Source organism: Chanodichthys erythropterus, chromosome 14 (genome assembly GCF_024489055.1).
Source record: "Chanodichthys erythropterus isolate Z2021 chromosome 14, ASM2448905v1, whole genome shotgun sequence".
Taxonomy (NCBI): domain Eukaryota; kingdom Metazoa; phylum Chordata; class Actinopteri; order Cypriniformes; family Xenocyprididae; genus Chanodichthys; species Chanodichthys erythropterus.
In genome coordinates, this window is record NC_090234.1 from 41,273,175 (window position 1) to 41,292,529 (window position 19,355).

At 38.2% G+C, this 19,355-nt stretch overlaps 1 protein-coding gene across 1 annotated transcript in view; it reads left to right on the forward strand.

Moving 5' to 3' along the window:
• Positions 1-19,355, forward strand: part of myo16 (myosin XVI) — a 203,165-nt gene that overhangs the window by 109,690 nt on the left and 74,120 nt on the right. The window contains exons 20-24 of the mRNA XM_067410402.1: positions 1,062-1,134; positions 14,780-14,932; positions 16,220-16,420; positions 16,622-16,697; positions 18,742-18,914. Coding sequence (XP_067266503.1) covers positions 1,062-1,134; positions 14,780-14,932; positions 16,220-16,420; positions 16,622-16,697; positions 18,742-18,914 — 676 coding nt within the window. The remainder of the gene's footprint in view (positions 1-1,061; positions 1,135-14,779; positions 14,933-16,219; positions 16,421-16,621; positions 16,698-18,741; positions 18,915-19,355) is intronic.

The window sequence follows — 19,355 nt, forward strand, 5'->3', positions numbered from 1 at the left end:
ATGTTTACATATAAATTGCATATCTGAGGTCTAAACAACTACATTCTAGCCTAAAAAAACTTCATTCTATTACAAAATAACAGTAGTATCTATAAAAATATGGTTGTTTGCCATGACACTTGCTGTGAGAATGCTGACAGTGGAGTGATTCAAACGGTGAAACAGTTACCGTGGCAATACTGATAGAATATTGCATGGCTGGAAAGACTTGAGAACCAGAACAAACTGCTGTATAAATTCAAATAGAATTTTTTTTTTTTTTTTTTGTGATATTGGATAATTACTTTTTTTTTTTAATCCAATAAATGCAGTCTTGAGCATAAGACTTCTTTCAAAAACATAAAAAACTTACCAACCCCAAACTTTTGAACAGTATGTATGTTTGTGTGTATGAATTGTTATATGGATTGAAATAAAGGAATAATTCTCACCGTCAAAAATCCATTGCAATCCGTTTACAAAAGGTGAAAGGTTTAGCATTAGCATTTAGTAAGGAAATGAAGGTCTCTCCTTCTGTTCTGAAGTGTGATCAATAACTAAGCAAAGCAGGCTTGACCTGCTGTGTCCTGGTCAGCAGTTCAATCAGTGGGCGCTTTGGATTAGGCTAATGTTCATCGACGTGAATATGAGAATGTTTATTGCGGGTTTGTTGAGGGTGTGATGTTTCCACCGTGATGACCACACCGCTTATTTTAATTTACAGCAGAGCTTTGACATACATTATGTGTAAATTGTCTGTCAGAACATATTTTTATTTACAAATATAATGTCTTTTTTTTTTTTGCAATTTAATTTGATTTGTGTATTTCAGGGTGAAATGATGAAAAGTAAAGTTAAAAAGTAAAGTTAAAAAGTAAAATGTTTGAATTTATATTCTAAATATGTTAGTTTCTCTAGTCTAGCTCACTGCTGATTGGTTAGTGTTAGGGAACATCCTTACTGTTTTTTTTTTTTTTTTGTTTTGTTTTTTTCCACCTGAGACAAATTCAAATCACCATTCAAAGTTTAAACTACTCCCTCCCCTCTACAATCCTGAAATATTTTCCTGTCTGTTTTGACAGAGATCCTGCCCTTGAGATAAGCGTCTTGGACATATTTGGCTTTGAGGAATTCCAGCGCAATGGTTATGAACAGGTAAGTAGAGACAGCACAGATGTGATGATGATGATGATGATAAATACACTTTTAACATCTGACTGTGACCTTTCGAAAGAGTCCTTCGTTCATTATAATATCAAACAACTGAGGCTTACATTACAGCCACCTTTCTAAGTGCAGTCTGTTAAGAAATTGGCTCTTTATCTGGCTCTGAAGAACACAAGCTGCTCCTTATCTTCTAACTGTGGAGTCTGGGCCTCCTAAACCTTCTGCTGGTCTGCACTGGGTTTGAAGTGGAGCTCCCAATGAGCCACAGACCAGTGGGAATCAAGACATCATACACATGATTCAGTTTCCGTGCAGCGGAAAGCACTAACCTATCACAGCATGTTCCTGCCTTGGGCTATGGCTTTTTTAGACTTAACGATAGACAGGATGTTCCTGGATGTTTTTTTGTTTTATTTTGTTTTTTCTACCACAAAAGTACATCACTCTAAACGAGACAGGTAGTTGTTCTGACTTTATAGCTCTGTTCTAGAGCTCTGTGAGCTGTCACTGTAGACCTATTTTAAAGCACCGAGTATACTTAGGGCTTTTCACACCTGTAAATTGTTTGCTTTGTACCAAAACAAGGATCAAAACTGTTACAATGTTGTGATTTCTTCTTGGTTTGGTTCACTTTCACAAGGCAGCATTTCTAATTGGATCAAAATCAGTTAATATTAACTAAATTAGTTAATAAACTCTCCTCTCATTGGTCAGCCTGCTTCGTTGGTGTGTTGGGTCAGATTGTTTTCTCACCACAAGCGATCAGCTCCAGAGTTCGTTTTCAATCGGGCTAAGACCAACTTGTTCAGGCAATCTCGATCCGATTATTTAGGTGCAAATCCGAGCACAATGGCCATGTTCACATATGCCTAAAATAACCAAACTAAGGGAGAAAACGCACCAGGTTCCGAAACAAATGCTCTAAATGAGTGTTTCATGCACATTCATGTCCGCACAGCTTTCAAAGTGAGCATGGATGGACGAGTTTGACATATGCACAGTACAATTGCTTTTTATACTCTACCAGATGTATCGTCACTTACAGGACGTATGCTTGAAAGGATAGAAAAAAACCTCTTCTACATGTTGAATTGTATCGCAGTAAATGTTGATTTGTATCGCTCTTACCACACTCTTCTTCAACAACCACGCAGTACATCACATCAGTATTGCCACCAAGTAGACGCTTCTGTCTCAACATTTACTTTAAGCTGGGCTCAGACTAAAGCAGTTTCAGACTGATTTATGCCCGATTCACCCCTCCCGAGAATAAGAGAAAAAAAAAAACGCATCCATGACATTGGTCGGTTCCGATGTTCGGCCCATATTATCTGTTAATGTGAGGCGTATAAAGGTCAAAATTTTAAACTCCCAATCTCACCCTGATTTTTATCAAACATGTTTGATATTTAAGACTTTAAATCGGGAAGATTATGTTAGTTCTTTAACAACAGCCAATGAGAGAAGTGAATGAAAGCACTTTTAAAAATTGCGATGCGAAACCTGCTGCTGTATGGGTCTGTAGGACACCGGAGATGGCGGAACGGCGTGTGGAAGTGTTGCAACAACACGACTGCTTGAGTAATGCGTCTTAGAAAATGTGACACTGAGAAAAGCTGGGGAGAAATTGCTATTGTTTTGAACATACTGGGTGGGTGTAGGAAGCTGCTAGCAAATGTAAACATTACCTGTTTAGATGTCAGCAAAGATCTGCTACGTATATATATTTATATATATTGTATATAAACTTACTATGTAACCATTTTTATTAACACATGTAGAGCATTATAATCAGTCATAAAAGAGATTTAATTTCAATTTAGATGCTGCCTTGGAAGACAGCTGCCTATGTAGGCAGTTGTCGAAAGAGCAACTTTCTTTTTTTTTTTTCTTTTTTTTTTTTTTTTCTTTCCGTACAGAGCTTATATACTTAACTCTTGGTATAAACTCAGATTGTTTCAGTACGTCCCGGAGTGGTTGGTTGAGACGAAACAGAGTGATAATTCAACTTGTTGTGAAACCATTGGTGCATTTATTGTGGCCATACTTCACAGAGCTGTTTCATTTTGAACTAAAGCCTGGAGCCGGAGCCAGACGCATAGCTGGGTGTTCCATATGCATTATATAGGTTCATAAATATTATATACGTTCATCAAAAGATTAGTGTGAAATAAAGCTGCAGCTGCAGCTGCTGTCAAGACCCTAAGTTGTGTTATTTTAGTGTTTTGGAGACAGACAAATGCCTGACTGAAGGCTAAGACGCCACGTGTTCACCGCCGCCCCCCTGCCCAGAATTCTCAGCAACCATGTGTACTGTGTGAGCTGTGTTTTTGTACTGGACAGATGAGGTTTACTTGTGAGGGGTGGGTGTTTTCTCCTCAGCTGAACTCTTGGCACCAGACACAAAGAAGCCTCTGTGCACACTTGGTTTTGACCCATTAACCATCAGCCTGGATTTGGCGCTATCCAATGTCATTGTTGTTATAGACTCTATAGGGAGGATGCATGAGGTAAATTAGGGGTGCTGTGCAGTAATGGTTAATATATAGCTACTCCTTTCTGAGCTCCTTTCATCCACTTCCAACTGTTAAAACAGCTGGATTGAGCTGGTCTTGGCTGGTTTAGCTTTTTGGCCAGCTGGTCAAGTGTTCAACTATTTTAGACAAGCTTTTGCTGGTATAAGATGCTCTCTCTCTCTCTCTCTCTCTCTCTCTCTCTCTCTCTCTCTCTCTTGTTTAATTCAATTTTAATAATCAAAAAGGATGTGTAATCAATGGAATTCATAAAACTTTGACAAAATTGTGCCACTCACAAAGAGACACACATACTGTATGAATTCAGTGATTCTGTCTGGATTTTCTGCAATGTGGAAATCAAGCAAGGTATGGCATGATAAGACAAGCTTAATGGCAACACAAGTCTTCTGTATGAAATTCAGTTCAGTTTGCACATGTGATTTGTTTAAGACCAAAGTGAAAAACGCAGATGGGTTGAATGAAAATGACAATGCAATTACATTTTCTGACTGTAGATGGTGCATATAGAAAAGCATAAATATCTCGGTTACCCCGGAACACAAAGAGTTGCGCAACTTTTGATTTATGATGCCCACTTGTCAGAGAAGAAAGGAAGTCAAGCAGTATTTATGTTTCTTTCAAAATAGCCGTTCAAACAGCTATACTCACTGTGATGTTTATCAAACAACACCAAATACATGAGAGCAGAGAAAAGAGAGTCAAACCTCTCAATCTCAATTCTCACAAGGATGTCATTCTGTGTCCTTGTGTCCTTCTGAGTCAGTTTTTTTCAAGATAGCCTGGCAAGGCTGGTCTCCAGAAAACAGCAAGTCCGTTATATACATTCTTGGAATTGAGAAACGATTATACAGTAGTCAACATTTGAAGTGGATCAAAAAAAGTTAATCAATGTTGTCCTAAGAACAAAGATGTCCTAAGAAGAACGTTTTAGGAGAACTTTGATGAAAGGTTTTGATCCAAATTTTGACTACTATAGTTTTATGTAACAACTGTGGCTTTTGACCAAAAGTGTGAATCTTATCGGTTGGCCATTTTCTTCACCTTCGTGGGGGAAAAAATCAATAAAATTGTTGCATTGACATACATATACGAATGTTATGGATCCGAACAGATACATTATCAGTCATTCACTTAAATTGAAAATGTTGGTTACACGTTATTTTAAGGTGCACATGCTACGGTGTAGTTATACTTTTCGGTAATGAGTAATAATAATTATCAACATGTACTTACTATAGGGTTTGGTTTGGTTTAGGATTAGGGTTTGTTTTGGGGTTAGTTGCAAGTAATTTTGCACAATTTATAGTAATTACTATAGTAACTACCTGCAGCATAATAACTACTTTGTAATTATTATAGTAATATTATAGTAAATACATGTAGTAACAAGGACACTGTAAAATAAAGTGTTACCAAAATGTTTATTGCACCGAACATTTGTCTTGATTTGTCTTTGTTTTTGAGGGTCTGTCCCCATCTAGATGAGGGCCTTTATTTGTGTCTGTGTGTGGATCTGTTCTCCAGATATCCATCTTGACAACTGTTGAGAGGTAGACAGGTAGGGGTGTGTGTCTGTGTGTGCCATTCCTGGATATCTTTCTTGACAGTGTTGGACAAGGTGTAAATCAGGGTTGGTGCTAGAAGAGATAAGTGCTTACCCACAATCCCCTGGGAGATCTCCTTATGCTGGCGTGTGCGACAGGTTGGAGAATGCTTACGAGACAGCGAGATGTCGATTGCTTGTCTCCTAAATAGTATACACCTTTAATCCACATGTCAAAAGAGATTTACGGTCCTTGACCTTTAAGGTCACAAGAATGAGAGAAAACACAAATAAGGGATGAATGACCGTGATTAAGGAGCACTAGGTATAACGATGTAAGTATCAGAATTTGGCCTGATTGAAATCCTGAAGTCTACCAATATTTTTTTACTCATTTCTTTAGTGTTTTTTTTTTTGTTTGTTTGTTTTTATCTAATTACTGAAACCACTACGTCACTATTGAATGTTTTGTTCCTCAGTAGGAGTGTCACAGTGTACCAGTGTTGACGATGGCCATGATATTTAAGAAATTAAAAATTGATATCATGTTAATACTACACATCTGATATTGTAAATAATCCAGTGCTACTAACTATCTGGTTTACACTCCAACATAGTAGGTGGTGGTATTGCACCTTAACACTGGTTATAAAAAGGAAAGACACAAAAGAAGACAACACATTTTTTAGTTACTACTGCCACACAAAGGAAGAGCTTCTCTACCCACAACTGAGAAAAGTTATCCAGCCAGTGTGGGAGTTTTTTTGGATTCAAAAATGAAGACATGTTGTTAGACTCCCTGTATGCAGGAAGTTTAGACAATAAGTCAAGTCACCATTATTTATATAGTGCTTTATACAATACAAATTGATTCAAAGCAGCTTTACAGTGATAACAGGAAAATTATTCAGTGATGCAAAATTGAGCTGAAGTCAGTTCAGTGTTGTTTAAGTTCCATTGTAAAGATCATCAATTATTTATTAAGTTAATTTAATCTATAAAGCTGTTCTACAGAAAACAGTGGTGTCATTGTCCATTTCAGTTCAGTTCTCACCCAATAGCGTAAGTGCAGTCAAATCAATAATATTGTTGATTATTAAGTTCTTCTTGTACACTTTTCTACAGTTATGGTTACAAACTCAGTACCTCCCTACACTTGTATTGTAGTGTGATTCATTGGCCAAAAAAGAGAAAACATAAAATAAACAATTAAGTTAAAAATAAATTTGACTGATATAATTCTTCTTCTTTTCTATAGAAATCCCACTAATAAAAACAAAACTAAACATGCCTAAAGGCCCGTTCACACCAAGAAAATAACTATAAAGAGAACGATAAAGATATAGTTCTAAAAATCATTCTAAATATAAAAGAATAGCACTGTGTCCACACCACAGCTATAATGATAACAATATAAAGAAACGATAACTTTGGGATCACTTTCAGAGTGATTATTTTCCAGCTGTTGAGTAGTAAAACACTGACAGCCAATCAGAATCCATTCTAATTTAAGGGCTCGCGCATTTAAAATGGAAGACGACATTGCGGAGAAGTTAATCACAGAGGTCCAGAAAAATCTACCACTGTTTGACAAGTCAAACCCCTTGTCAAGGATACTTTAACCTTTAAATGCATGACTGTTTTGCCAATCATTCTTACATATTCGGGTCTTTATCGACCCGGATCTATATCTAACACGGAACTTTTTGGAGCTTGAAAGGGCTTGAGCAGATGTTTTATGCCATCACCATTGTCCTTGTCAGAGCTCATTTCCCAGTAAATTCAGCAAATAATGGGCTAGTTTTCTGTTTGAGGTCATGAATATGAGCCCATTCGCGATCTCAAATGTATTCTCAAAAATATAATTTTCAACATCTTCAAAATCAATATTTCGATCGCTAACAGCTTCACCAGATTCATCCTGTAACAGTTACAGTCATATTATTGATTGTGTTCAGTACTTGCTCTGCAGTAAATTGCTGAACCATTTCATGTTTTTCTTATTATTTTGTTTTCTGTCTAAATGAGTCGTCACTTCAGCATTGTGTGTCAGACATTGCCACCTTGTGGAATAAAGGTGAATTGCACTTATTGTGTTATCTAAGATTCAATTATTGTTGTGCAGAAAAAAATATAAGTACACTCATACACACCTCGGGTCGTTTTGAGACCCTATACAATTTTTACAAAAAAAAAAAAAATACAAAAATAGGCATTATTTTATAATTGTATGATTTTTATTCTTGTTATATTATTTATAATGAATTGACTGAGGAATACCAAGAAGGTTGTATAAATTGTCCCTAAATTTATTCTTAAAAAAATGAACGAGGAGGAGCATAGTGAATGACGTCCCGGGTCACTAAAGACCCGAGGTATGCATTTAAGGGTTAAAGAAAATGGAAAACAATCAGTCATACCCTCGGAATAAATGGAAGAATATTATTAATGAGAATTATTAACGAAGTTGAGCAACAGCAAACAGTGCAACATAAAATGACCTCAGGTATCCAGCGCTAGTTTCAACAACACTGTCTTGCTTCCTTTGAAGTTGCAGTGAAAAAGACTAGGTGTTGTTTTTATTCCACTATATTGACTTCATCAGCTAAATTCACTGTTAGATTAGATCGATTACACTAGCTATTCACTCGAAACATGCTGAGGAAATCTGCTGGTTAAAGCCACGTAAATGCAACTAGAACAACAAAAACATGTTGTACGCACTTTGAAACCGCAGTGCGTGAGCTTAGAATAAACGGACCATTATCATTCGTTGATGTGGATGCAAATATAGTTATCGTTATAGTTAACGTTTTTGGTGTCAACAGGCCTTCTTCGATCAGACTGTATGTGATAGTCAGTGGTCTGGCTGTCAAACAGTGTAACTGTAAGATATCAGTAAGTGCTGTTAGCAAGTCATTTATTAAGACAATGTTGTATCTTCTCTGGGTATAAGTTGTCTTGCATTGGTAGGATGCTCTAGAGTCCTATATTTGAGATCTTTTCTCCATGGATGAGCAAAAAAGCTCAGTGCTCTGGAATTCTCCCTCTCTTTCTCCAAGCTCTTCATATCTGCTCTGATCTGTTTCCTTTCACAATGTGTGCTGAATTTGTGTCAGCGCTTGGGCAGTCTTCCCTTTGACATCCCGTAGTGCTGTAAAACCTCATGATGAGAAGTTGATGAGCTTTTCTAAAATGCTTGTTTTCTTTCCTCTCCATTGCTTCTACTGTTGCTGTTTGTACTTCATCCAGTGTGTGTTGCCACATTAAACATGGAAGACGCCTATGTTGATGCAGCCGTGCCACATATTCCCTCCGATAGACTTTTGATCGTCAATATCAAAACAGCTCCATCATATATGACCTAATCTCTTTTGAGAGAGCTATTAAAAACATATCATAAGTCAAGAGCAAGATGGTTTGAAGTTGAAGCGTGGCTGAGGTACAGACGTCTACCATCAGAAATTGTACCTTTTGGAAAAACTTTTATGGGTTCCTGTGTAGTGTTAAGCACTTTGCATGTATCTTATTCCCACTGTGGTTCCTGTTTTGGCTTTTTGGACTCCCTTACATTAGGGTTCCTTGTTTTTAACTTTCATCTCGGCAGGATTACAGTGATAAATGATGTAAATGAGTCCAGTAACTGGAATGTTAGGATGAATTCCTGGAATAAACCTGCTCACTGAAGCGTGTGCGGAACTGTGAGGGAATGAGTGCGAGGGGTTAACATGGAGCGCTTATTACAGCCATGTTCGTTAAGAGCCCAGACAAAGAGGTAATTAACGTGCATGCCAGCTCTGTATCTGTGTGTAGGTAAAGCCGGCTGTCATATAGGTATTGTTTGGAAATTATGTGGAATGCTAAATATACTTCAAAAGTGTAAGCTTTATTTTGCCTGATAAAATGTGCTTGCTTCCAATAACCATTTTCCATATATAGCCCCATAAACAGTGTGTAATACATTGTACATAATCATATATTTTTTATTGAATTTGAATGTTTAAAAAGAGTTTTTATACTTGGTACCCTTGTCTCAGGCCCAGATCTTAAACTATGAAACAACCAAACAAAAAAATCATATTAAACTAATGTAAGGGGTCGTTTTCAAAACACTGTTTTCAACTAAAAACAGAAAACTTTTTTTTTTTTACATGACAACGGCATTTGGGGGGCATGAAAACGCAAGCTTTTGAAAACAGTTTTCAAAGTGCACATTTTTGAACACGATGCCATTACCGTCCCCATGTAAATAATACGCATGCATATTACGTGTTCAGTCAGTAGGCGCATAGTTTTTCATCATAAAGTGACATCACCAACTACTGGCCTGGCAGCATAACAGCGTTTTAGACGTTTTCACGGATCCTTGTGAACAGGGATTGTTTTGACTACATTGTCATCTGTATGCAAAAAACACAAAGGAAACTCTTTTCCGTTTTTAGTACATTGTTGACATGTAGAAACGTAGCCTAAATAAACTGATCTAAATAATGCATGAAAAAATATCACTTTTTCCTATCCATCCATCCACCCAAAGACCCACCCACCCACTGCATTTTATCACAAACTGTATTTATAGTAATATATTATAATTATATGTGATGGCATCATTTTCACCTCAACAAACAATAAAGTTACTGTACTTAAAGAAAATGGTGTTAGTTAAGAGCTTGAGACAAAATATAATACATGTGTGAAGAAAAAGAAAAAATCAAGACACATCACAACAGAAGAGAATATTTTTACCAAGCGTCATTTCTAGTCAAGCTGTATATTTGATATTTTGACATTTTTCAAAAACTATAAATAAATACGTACATACATATCACTCCAAAAATTAACAACAATTGTACATCGTAAAAAAATACAGTTTTTCCATTGAAAAAGTAATATACCGTAAAAAATAATGCATTTTGGGTAATATTATTTGTTGTTTTTGAGAAAGTAGCCTATAAAGCTGCATCTAAAATCTTGTACTGTTGACTAGGTACTACATTTGAGTTTAAATGAATTTTACGACCATTGAAAAAAGTATGTTCTATATAGTACGAATGCATGTAGTATGAATGAATTCGGACATACTACATCCGCTATGTTGTTATTGTCACATGTCCTACCATCTTCAGTTACATCCCTTCAACTATATTTACAAATCCTCTCCCGTGGCCTCATGGGATAGAAAAGTGTCCATTGTATGCACACTTCAGAATGTCACTGGAAGTAATAAGTCATCCAGGTACTTTTCGCCTACTGTTTTTTTTAATACTATGAATTCGGACATACTACTCTGTTCACAAACTGTTTTTTGTGTACTATATAGTAGAGAAGTATTCGATTACTTTCTCGAAAATGACACGTAATATTACCCAGAATGCATTGTTTAAGGTATATTACTGTTTCAATGGTAAACGTTTCAGGTTACATGCAACCCTGGTTCCCTGAGTAGGGAACGAGATGCTGCTTCTTATGCTGTTCTTATCTGATGATGCATCAGGAACCTTCTGCGTGATTACGTCGTTGAAGCACTCTTGTATCTAACCAATCATGTAGCGAGACGTCAGAGGTGGGTGACGTCACGAACCAGGAAACTATAAAGCGTACCGGGATTCAGAGAACGCTAGCTTCTGAAATAAGTCTGAAGTAAGTGCTCACAAGTATGCTGGGGGTATGACAAGGCAACGCAGCGTCTCGTTCCCGACTCAGGGAACCAGGGTTACATACGTAACCCAAGACGTTCCCTTTCGTGGGAACTGTCTACGCTGCGTCATTAAACATTGGGAACGCCACCACAACTACGCCATAACGTCAAGTACTTGCTTTATGTTAGCTTGACAAGACAAGCTGGTGGGACGTTGGTGGGAACCCTAGGCACATAGCCTGGTCTAGTGTGTAGGAATGCCTTTACCATTCCTGGTGCAAATTTAAGATAAGAAGCAGCAGCAACTGAAAGTGCTTGCAATTATCCTATCCTCTTCAGAGAAGTTCTAGCTAGTAGAAAGATAGTTTTTAGAGTGATGAACTTTTCTGGAACCTCCTCTTGTTGTTTCGAAGGGTGCCTCAGCTAACCCTTGCAATACCACGGCCAAGTCCCAGGCCGGAGTCCTTGTACGCACTGGAGGCCTCAACCTCAGTGTACGGAGAAAGCGTGTAACGAGGGGGTCTCGTCCTACCAAGGAATCCCCCTCAAGAGGAGCATGATAGGCTGAGATAGCTGCAACATGAACCTTCAAGGTTGAAGGAGATAAGCCTTCTGAGAATTTTTCTTGGAGGAATCGTAGCACGAAGCTAATAGAAGTCCGTATTATTTCGTCTACACCAAGTAGCAAATATATTCCATTTATAGGAATACAGCTTCCAATAAATTTGGCGAGACCGCAGACCCCCCCTTGATGGTTTATATATGAGACCACAGACATGTTGTCCATACGGACCAGCACATGGTGGTTCCTCAGGTCTGGGAGGAAGTATTTTAGTGCAAGAAATACCGCCATCTTTCCAGCCGATTTATGTGCCAGGAACGCTGATGGTCCTCCCATATACCCTGAGTTGAGCGACCACTCATGATCACCCCCCAGCCCGTGAGGGAAGCATCTGTCGTAAGCATTACGCGATGACGAGAAGTCCCCAGCACGGGTCCCTGGGGCAGGAACCAGAGATTTTTCCACATGACCAGAGCACGAAAGCATCGCCGCGTGACTTTGATCATGCGAAAAGGATTTACCCTCGGAGAAAACCCCCTGGTCCTGAGCCACCACTGTAAGGGTCTCATGTGCAGAAGGCCAAAAGGTATCACATTGGACGCAGCTGCCATCAGAGCCAACAGTTTCTGGAACTATTTTACAGTGAGTGACCGGCCTAACTTCACCCCTTTCACGGCTACGAGAATGGAACTCACACGAGCAGAAGACCGATGTGCCTGCATCGTGGTGGAGTCCCAAACTACACCTAGATAATTGGTAGTCTGAGGCGGAACTAGCACACTCTTTTTGGAATTGAGCCTCAGCCCAAGCCTTTTCATGTGAGACAGAACAGCATCTCGATGCTGGACTGCCAGTTGCTCTGATTGAGCTAGGATCAACCAATTGTCAATATAATTCAGTACACGGATGCCCTGGAGTCTCAACGAAGCCAGAGCTGCATCCACGCACTTCGTGAACGTGCGGGGTGATAATGATAGGCTGAAAGAAAGAACCCTGTACTAGTAAGCTTCGCCCCTGAAAGCAAACCTGAGGAACTTTGTGTGATGAGGATGGATGGACACATGAAAGTACGCATCTTTCAGGTCTATCGCCACAAACCAGTAGTCAGACTTGATCTGTGAGATAATCTGTTTGAGAGTAAGCATCTTGAATTTGAGCTTTTGTATGGAGCGATTTAGCACACGTAAATCTATGAAAGGACGTAGTCCTTTTCTGGAACAGTGAAGTAACGGCTGTAAAAGCCTGGCAGCTTGCTGGGAGGAGGGACCCTTTCTTTAGCTCCTTTTTGCAAGAGCGTCATAACCTCTTGTTCTACTAAGGGAATCTACTAAGGGAACCAGTCTCTCGAGACTGGCCTCTGGTGTTTTTTGAGCACTTGATTCGACGTTCTGAAGCAGCGCACCGGCAGAAGACAGATGAATCAAGTGATGACCGGCCTTCCTCGGAGGGTCGGTGGAGACCGCTGCGTCCTGATGCACACTGGGTGGCAGGGTTAGCATAACAGCCCCCTGAGGGTGCCAAAGGGGGATGGGTGTCAGATATTCTAACACAGAACCCCCTCCGGAGGGGGCTGCCCACATGGGTCCTGGCCCTCAGATGTCAGGACCTCTTTGCAGCCTTCTTGTTGATAATAACAGTCCGCAGATCTGTGTTACTTCACAAAGACTTCAGCTGTGTCGCCTGTCCAGGTCCCCAAGCTTTCTGTGGGGGAGCAGGGGTGGCGACACTTTTTTTTTTTTTTTTTGGATGAACGGTCAGATCAGTGCCCTGAAACGGCGAGCCAGCAGGGAACAACTGAACTGACCACTCTATGACCCTAAATTCTTTATTATCTATGGCTGTATATTCTTTATTGCAGACTTAATCTACGCGCTGCCTTGGCAAACGCGAGATCAGAGCTATATATTCTTTATTGCAGGCTTAATCCACACGCTGCCTTAGCGAGATCTGAGCCTTGCGTTAGACTTTTATTCCCTTGAGAATAAAGCCAACGGGAGTGGAGCTAAAAACTCCCGCTAGTGCATTTCTTTCTTTATACTCCGGGACATTTTTATGAATGAACCCCGTCAGCTGCTTTGTTTTTGAACTGACATGCATGCTCCACTCCTAAATTCAGAAACATATTTGATTTAACTTCTCAATTAAATCGAGAAAATAATCAGACAAGTATATCACGTTCTGAATATTTCAAATAAACAATAGTCATGGTTTTCAAACACAACTGAATCGTTTTTGATGTTGGAATAATAAACGTGTGCTTTTGAAACACGATGTGTGTGTGAGGTGGCAAGTCCTCAGATCGATATCACAATATCCACCTCTTCAGAGTTGGGCATGTGAAATACCGGTGCCTCAACTCGGGGAAAGAAACCGCAGAGCGTGCTTCCACTTGGGAGATTGAACCTGGCACTGAACCTGGCAGGTAAGGGCAGAAAAAAGGACGGCGGCCATTTTTAACCCCTCTGTCAGATCCATTTGTGAACCCCACGAATAGAGCCTCCGCCCTGCCTCAGCAGAAGTGGGACCCAATCCGCGGGGGAAACTGGAACACATTGTCCTGAGAGTGAGTTTTTTACAGTGCACACAGACAGCTCCCTCGAGAGCTGCCTGGGCATGCTCAACTCCCATTCAACTGCTGTTTCTCACCATAATACTTGTCTTTTTTATATATAAATATATGGATTGGTGTGAAGACAACAGAAGCTAGCGTTCTCTGAATCCCGGTATGCTTTATAGTTTCCTGGTCCGTGACGTCACCCGCCTCTGACGTCTCGCTACACGATTGGTTAGATACAAGAGCGCTTCAACGACGTAATCACGCAGAAGGTTCCCAATGCGTCATGACGCAGCGTAGACAGGTCCCACAAAAGGGAAAAGGATTTTACTGTGTAAATTGTAGGTTTTTTTAAAACTATTTTTAGAGCGTATGTATACATACATACATACAAACAAACCCACAATAATGACTTGGTGGTGGAAATTACTTCTAGAAAATTGGCAGAATTATTCTGTATCACTGTAAGTAGACAAATAGATATACTCTCTTACTTTACACACTTTTATTTATTTATTTTTTATTATTACTTGTTTAATCCAAAAAGTAAAACAAAAAAAAAAAAAAAAAAAAAAAGAAAGAAAAAAAGTAATAGTTGAGGAACATGCCCTAACTGAACTTGGCTAAATTGCCCATTTATGAGTTTGATGAGGAACATTGTTTGTGACCAAAAAAAAAAGAACTAATTGATCAATTATTCACTGAAAGTGTGTTTTTTTTTTTTTTTTTCTGTTAATAACTAAGTGTCCATATGCTGTGAGAACAGAGGCTTAACAAAGGCTTTTTTTTCTGTCTGTAGCTGTGCATTAACATGGTAAATGAGCGGATCCGGCAGTACACAGCAGAGGTGCTCTTCCAGCAGGAGCAGCAAGAATGTCTGCAGGAGGGGGTTGCCATGGAGACACTACGCTCCCTCGGCAACCAGACAGCGGTGCTGGACTTCTTCTTCCAGGTACACAGTCGGAACGGCTTTTCGAGAGCCGGTGAGGGAGGGAGAGGGAATAAGTTCTCCAGAAAGCTGGAAAGCTTTTTTCTCAACCCTGAGGCTGTTGACCCAGTACAAGAGCCCCTCTGTTATCTCTTTAATTGCTGGTGCTGCTGTCTCTTCATTTACTGACTCAATAACGGATGTGCTTACTGACTCTTTTATAAAGGCTAACACACATCCAGGCGTGTTGAATTCCCTTAGGTGTCGCAAATATGTGATAAAGCCCATCTTTTAGACTATGACTCTATTAGCCGTTTGTTAGATGTGACCATTTTATGAGTCATGAAATGGCTTCTCACTTTGGTCGAGACCAAGTGACACAGCGGTTTGCACACATAAGCACATTTTGTCTCGCCACACACACATTTGTGCTCTACCTCACTATATTCTGTGTATTTGAGGGGGTTTTACAGCAGTCTATTTCATGCTTTCACACATGTAAACAGCTGTACAAAGTCTGTCAAATTTGTTGTAAAGGATTTAGAAGGGCTGTTTATTATCCCTTGGGCTGTGGATGCTCTTTTTTTTTCTCTCCCCAACATCAAGATTTTAGGTTGAAATTTATATAAATGTGTAAGGAAAAGTGTATTCCTTAGGTCCTGTAACTGGTCAGTATTTCTTTGTTTGTCATTGTTATTTGTTTTAATTTGTTTTGTGTGTGTGTGTGTTTTGTTTAGTGCTTTTTGTTGTTTTGTTTTGTATTATGTTTTGTTGTTTATATTGTTTTTTCTTTGTTTTGCATTTCATTGTTTGTTATTCTTATTTGTTTTAATTTGTTTTGTTGTGTTTAGTGTTTGTATTATGTTTTGTGTTATTTTGTTTTTCTTTGTTTGTCATTCTTATTTTTAATTCATTTTTTGTTTTGTTTAGTGCTTTTTGTTGTTTTATGTTGTGGTGTTTTTTTTTTTTTTGTTTTTTTTTTTCTTTGGTTTTGTCTACAAGATCAAAGTATTTAATGTCATCTGTCCATTTTACCATAGTAGCATGTAAAACATGCATGGCAACATCATCATACTTTTCCATGTATATACAAGATTTTCCTACAGTTCTTGTTTATGTAAGCCTGTTTCTTTTGATGGACTGAAACAATTAGGGAAATAGGGACAAATAACACACTCAACTCATAAACCCCTTCAGGCTAAAATTTTTGATCACCTTTAAGTTTATTTTACACTATTGTCCATTCTACTGTACATTTATTCCTTTCTCATTTTACTGCAAAAGCCCTCAGTGTAACTGTGTGTGTTACAGAAGCCTCAGGGTTTGCTGTGCATTATTGATGAGGAGAGTCAGTCCCTCAGGCCATGTGAAGTCAACCTTTATAAGCGACTGCAGATACAGCTGGATTCCTCCTGTACGGACGCCGTCTCCCTCACAACCAAAGATGGCAACGGGAACCCCCCACCCAAAGACCAGGGGCCATCGTTTACCGTCACTCACTACGCTGGCAAGGTGGGTTACGGGAAACTGCGAGTTTACACATGCACATGCTGAGTTCACGGTCATGTGCTCAGCCGGGGGCTCGCACACAAACACAAACCAATAATCGCACACTTCCGAGAAGCCCTCCGGAGAGTCAACACGCTGTGTCATGCTGAGAGTGAAGGCTATTATTAGTGCTGAACTCATGTGTGTTTGTGTCCTTTATTTCAGATGACCTACGACCTGACGGGCTCATTGGACAAGAACAAGGATGTTCTTCCCCAAAACATCTTGTTTGTTATGAAAAGTAAGGATTGGGAGTTTTATGCTATTATCAACCTGTAAATGGTAAATTGTCCATGATAACCATAGCTCCTGTCAAAAGTTACTATAATTATTGTTACTAGAGTTATCAAAAGTACCGACTTTGGTACCTAGTCGGTACTGAAATTTAAAAACGTGACGCTTTGAGCACTGTGTGTTCATGAGCACCATTGTGTTCATGCGCTCATCGGATATGTCTGTGATTGGCTTCAATGATCAACGCTGTAAAAACGTTGTAAATAGTCATCAGTGATGACTCTTCACCGAGCACTTACACAGATACACACAGGAGCGTTTGAAAGCAGGCGTCTATCGCGGACCAGTCCACTGATAGATGCCTGCTTTCAAAATGCTTTCAAATTCAAACACTTCCATGTGCTTTCAAATGCTCCCGTGCGTTGATCATTGTAGCCAATCACAGACATATCCGATGAGCACGTGAACACCATTGCCAATCAGAGGTGTTCACGAATCCGCTCAACAACGTTCAAAGCGTGACATTTTTAAAATTTCAGTACCGATAAGTACCGAAGTCGGTCCTTTTGACAACTCTAATTATTACTACAATAAAATAAATTGTCATAACAAGAGTAAATTACAATTGGATTGAGATCACTTATTCATACACTACTGTTTGGGGTTGGCAAGATTTATTTATTTATTTATTTATTTTTTTGAAAGAAGTTATCTTATGATCAAAAATACAGTAAAAACAGTGATATTGTTAAATGTTATTACAAAACAACTGTTTTGTATTTTAGTATAGTTAAAACAATGTATTCCTATAATAAATCTGAAGACTGAAGTAATAATACTGAAAACTCAGTGTCACATGATCTTTGAGAAATCATCAATATGTTGATATAGTGCTCCAACAAAAAAAAAAAACATCTTATTAAATCAATGTTAAAAACAGTTGCCAAATATTTTGTGGAAATTCCAGGATTGTTTGATGAATAGAAAAAATCAGAATTTATGTGAAATATAAATATTTTGTAACATTATACATGTCTTTACTGTCACTTTTGATCAATTTAATGCATCCTTGCTGAATAAAAGTATTAATTTCTTAAAAAAAAAATTACTGACTCCAAGCTTTTGAACAGTAGTGTATATTATTTTCAGAATATTAAATTATGTGTGATATTTTTGACAAAATGATGGCTCTTTTCCAAAATCATGTGAACTATCTACTTGTATATCATTCAAAGCAGGGTTGGGAATCGAAAATCAACTACAATTCTGGAATGAGTTACTTAAGGTCATGAATCGTATACTATCCTTATTTATTTATTTATTTTAATTAATTAATTAATTTATTTTTTTCATAATTATTAATTATAATTTTATTTATTATATAGTCCCAGGTCGATACAGACCCAAGGTATGCATTTAAGGGTTAACGCATTGCCTTGAATGAAAAATATTCAAGATGGTGAACAATTGGAGAGAATAATAATAGTAATAGTACTGTTATTAATAATTAAGTGTAATAACAAATAGACTATTTTACCCAATATGTGTTGTTGCTGCACTTATTACTTAATACATTGGTAGCTTTGCAACATTCTAACTCTAGACTGTTAACATCAGTAGTCTTTTGTGCGCTGAGGAGCGTTATGTGTATGACACAAATGTAAAGTGTTCAAAATCAGCCACTTAAGTGGTTCCAAGTTAGTAGCGTCTAGTTACTCCCCAACATTGTGGATGTGTGAACTATGATTTTAACATTTGTACCAATTTGTGCAGTGCATTTCCTGTAAGTTTTGGCATTCACACTCACTTCATATACCACCTCCTCTCCCCCACGTTAAGCAGGTCAGAGGTCGACACAAGGCAGGACTCAGGAGCACGTGCACACGTTGAGATTTGAATAGGGTGCTGTTATGTTGTTTGTGAGGGTGTTCATGGGGGATGGTGTAAATGAGGGGAGACAATTAGCGCTGGCGCCTGGCGTAATTAAGCTCCAAACGTGTGTAGCCTTGTGTTTATTTTCTCTCTCCATTTCTCTCTTCCCCCCTGAGCAGCAAGTGAGAACGTGCTCATCCATCAAATGTTCCAGTGTAAGCTGACTCAGACAGGCTCATTGGTTCCCCAACACCAGCGGATGAAGCTTCGTGGGCCCAAAGGCACTTTGCTTAACAAGAGCACCACATTAAATCCTTCCAGAGATGCCAAGAAATATGTGGAACTGAACAAGGTACCTAAATACAACAGTGGAACCTTTACAACTTATTGACACCAGTTTCATTTGTATCTTATTAACTCATTTTTAACTTATACTTATTTTATCTATCTATCTATCTATCTATCTATCTATCTATCTATCTATCTATCTATCTATCTATCTATCTATCTATCTATCTATCTATCTATCTATCTATCTATCTATCTATCTATCTATCTATCTTGTTTTGTTTAAATAAAATCAATACATATTTCTATACATTTATATTTGTATAAATACTTTGTTTATTTATCTATCTATTTAAATGAATATTTTTGTAAAGACATTTTACTATAAAATGTTTATTTTGTTTATTTATTAATTTTATTTTATTTAAATACATTTTAAATAATTAACATTTTATGTAATATTTTTAAAATTATATAAAATATTATTAAAATAACAAATGAAACA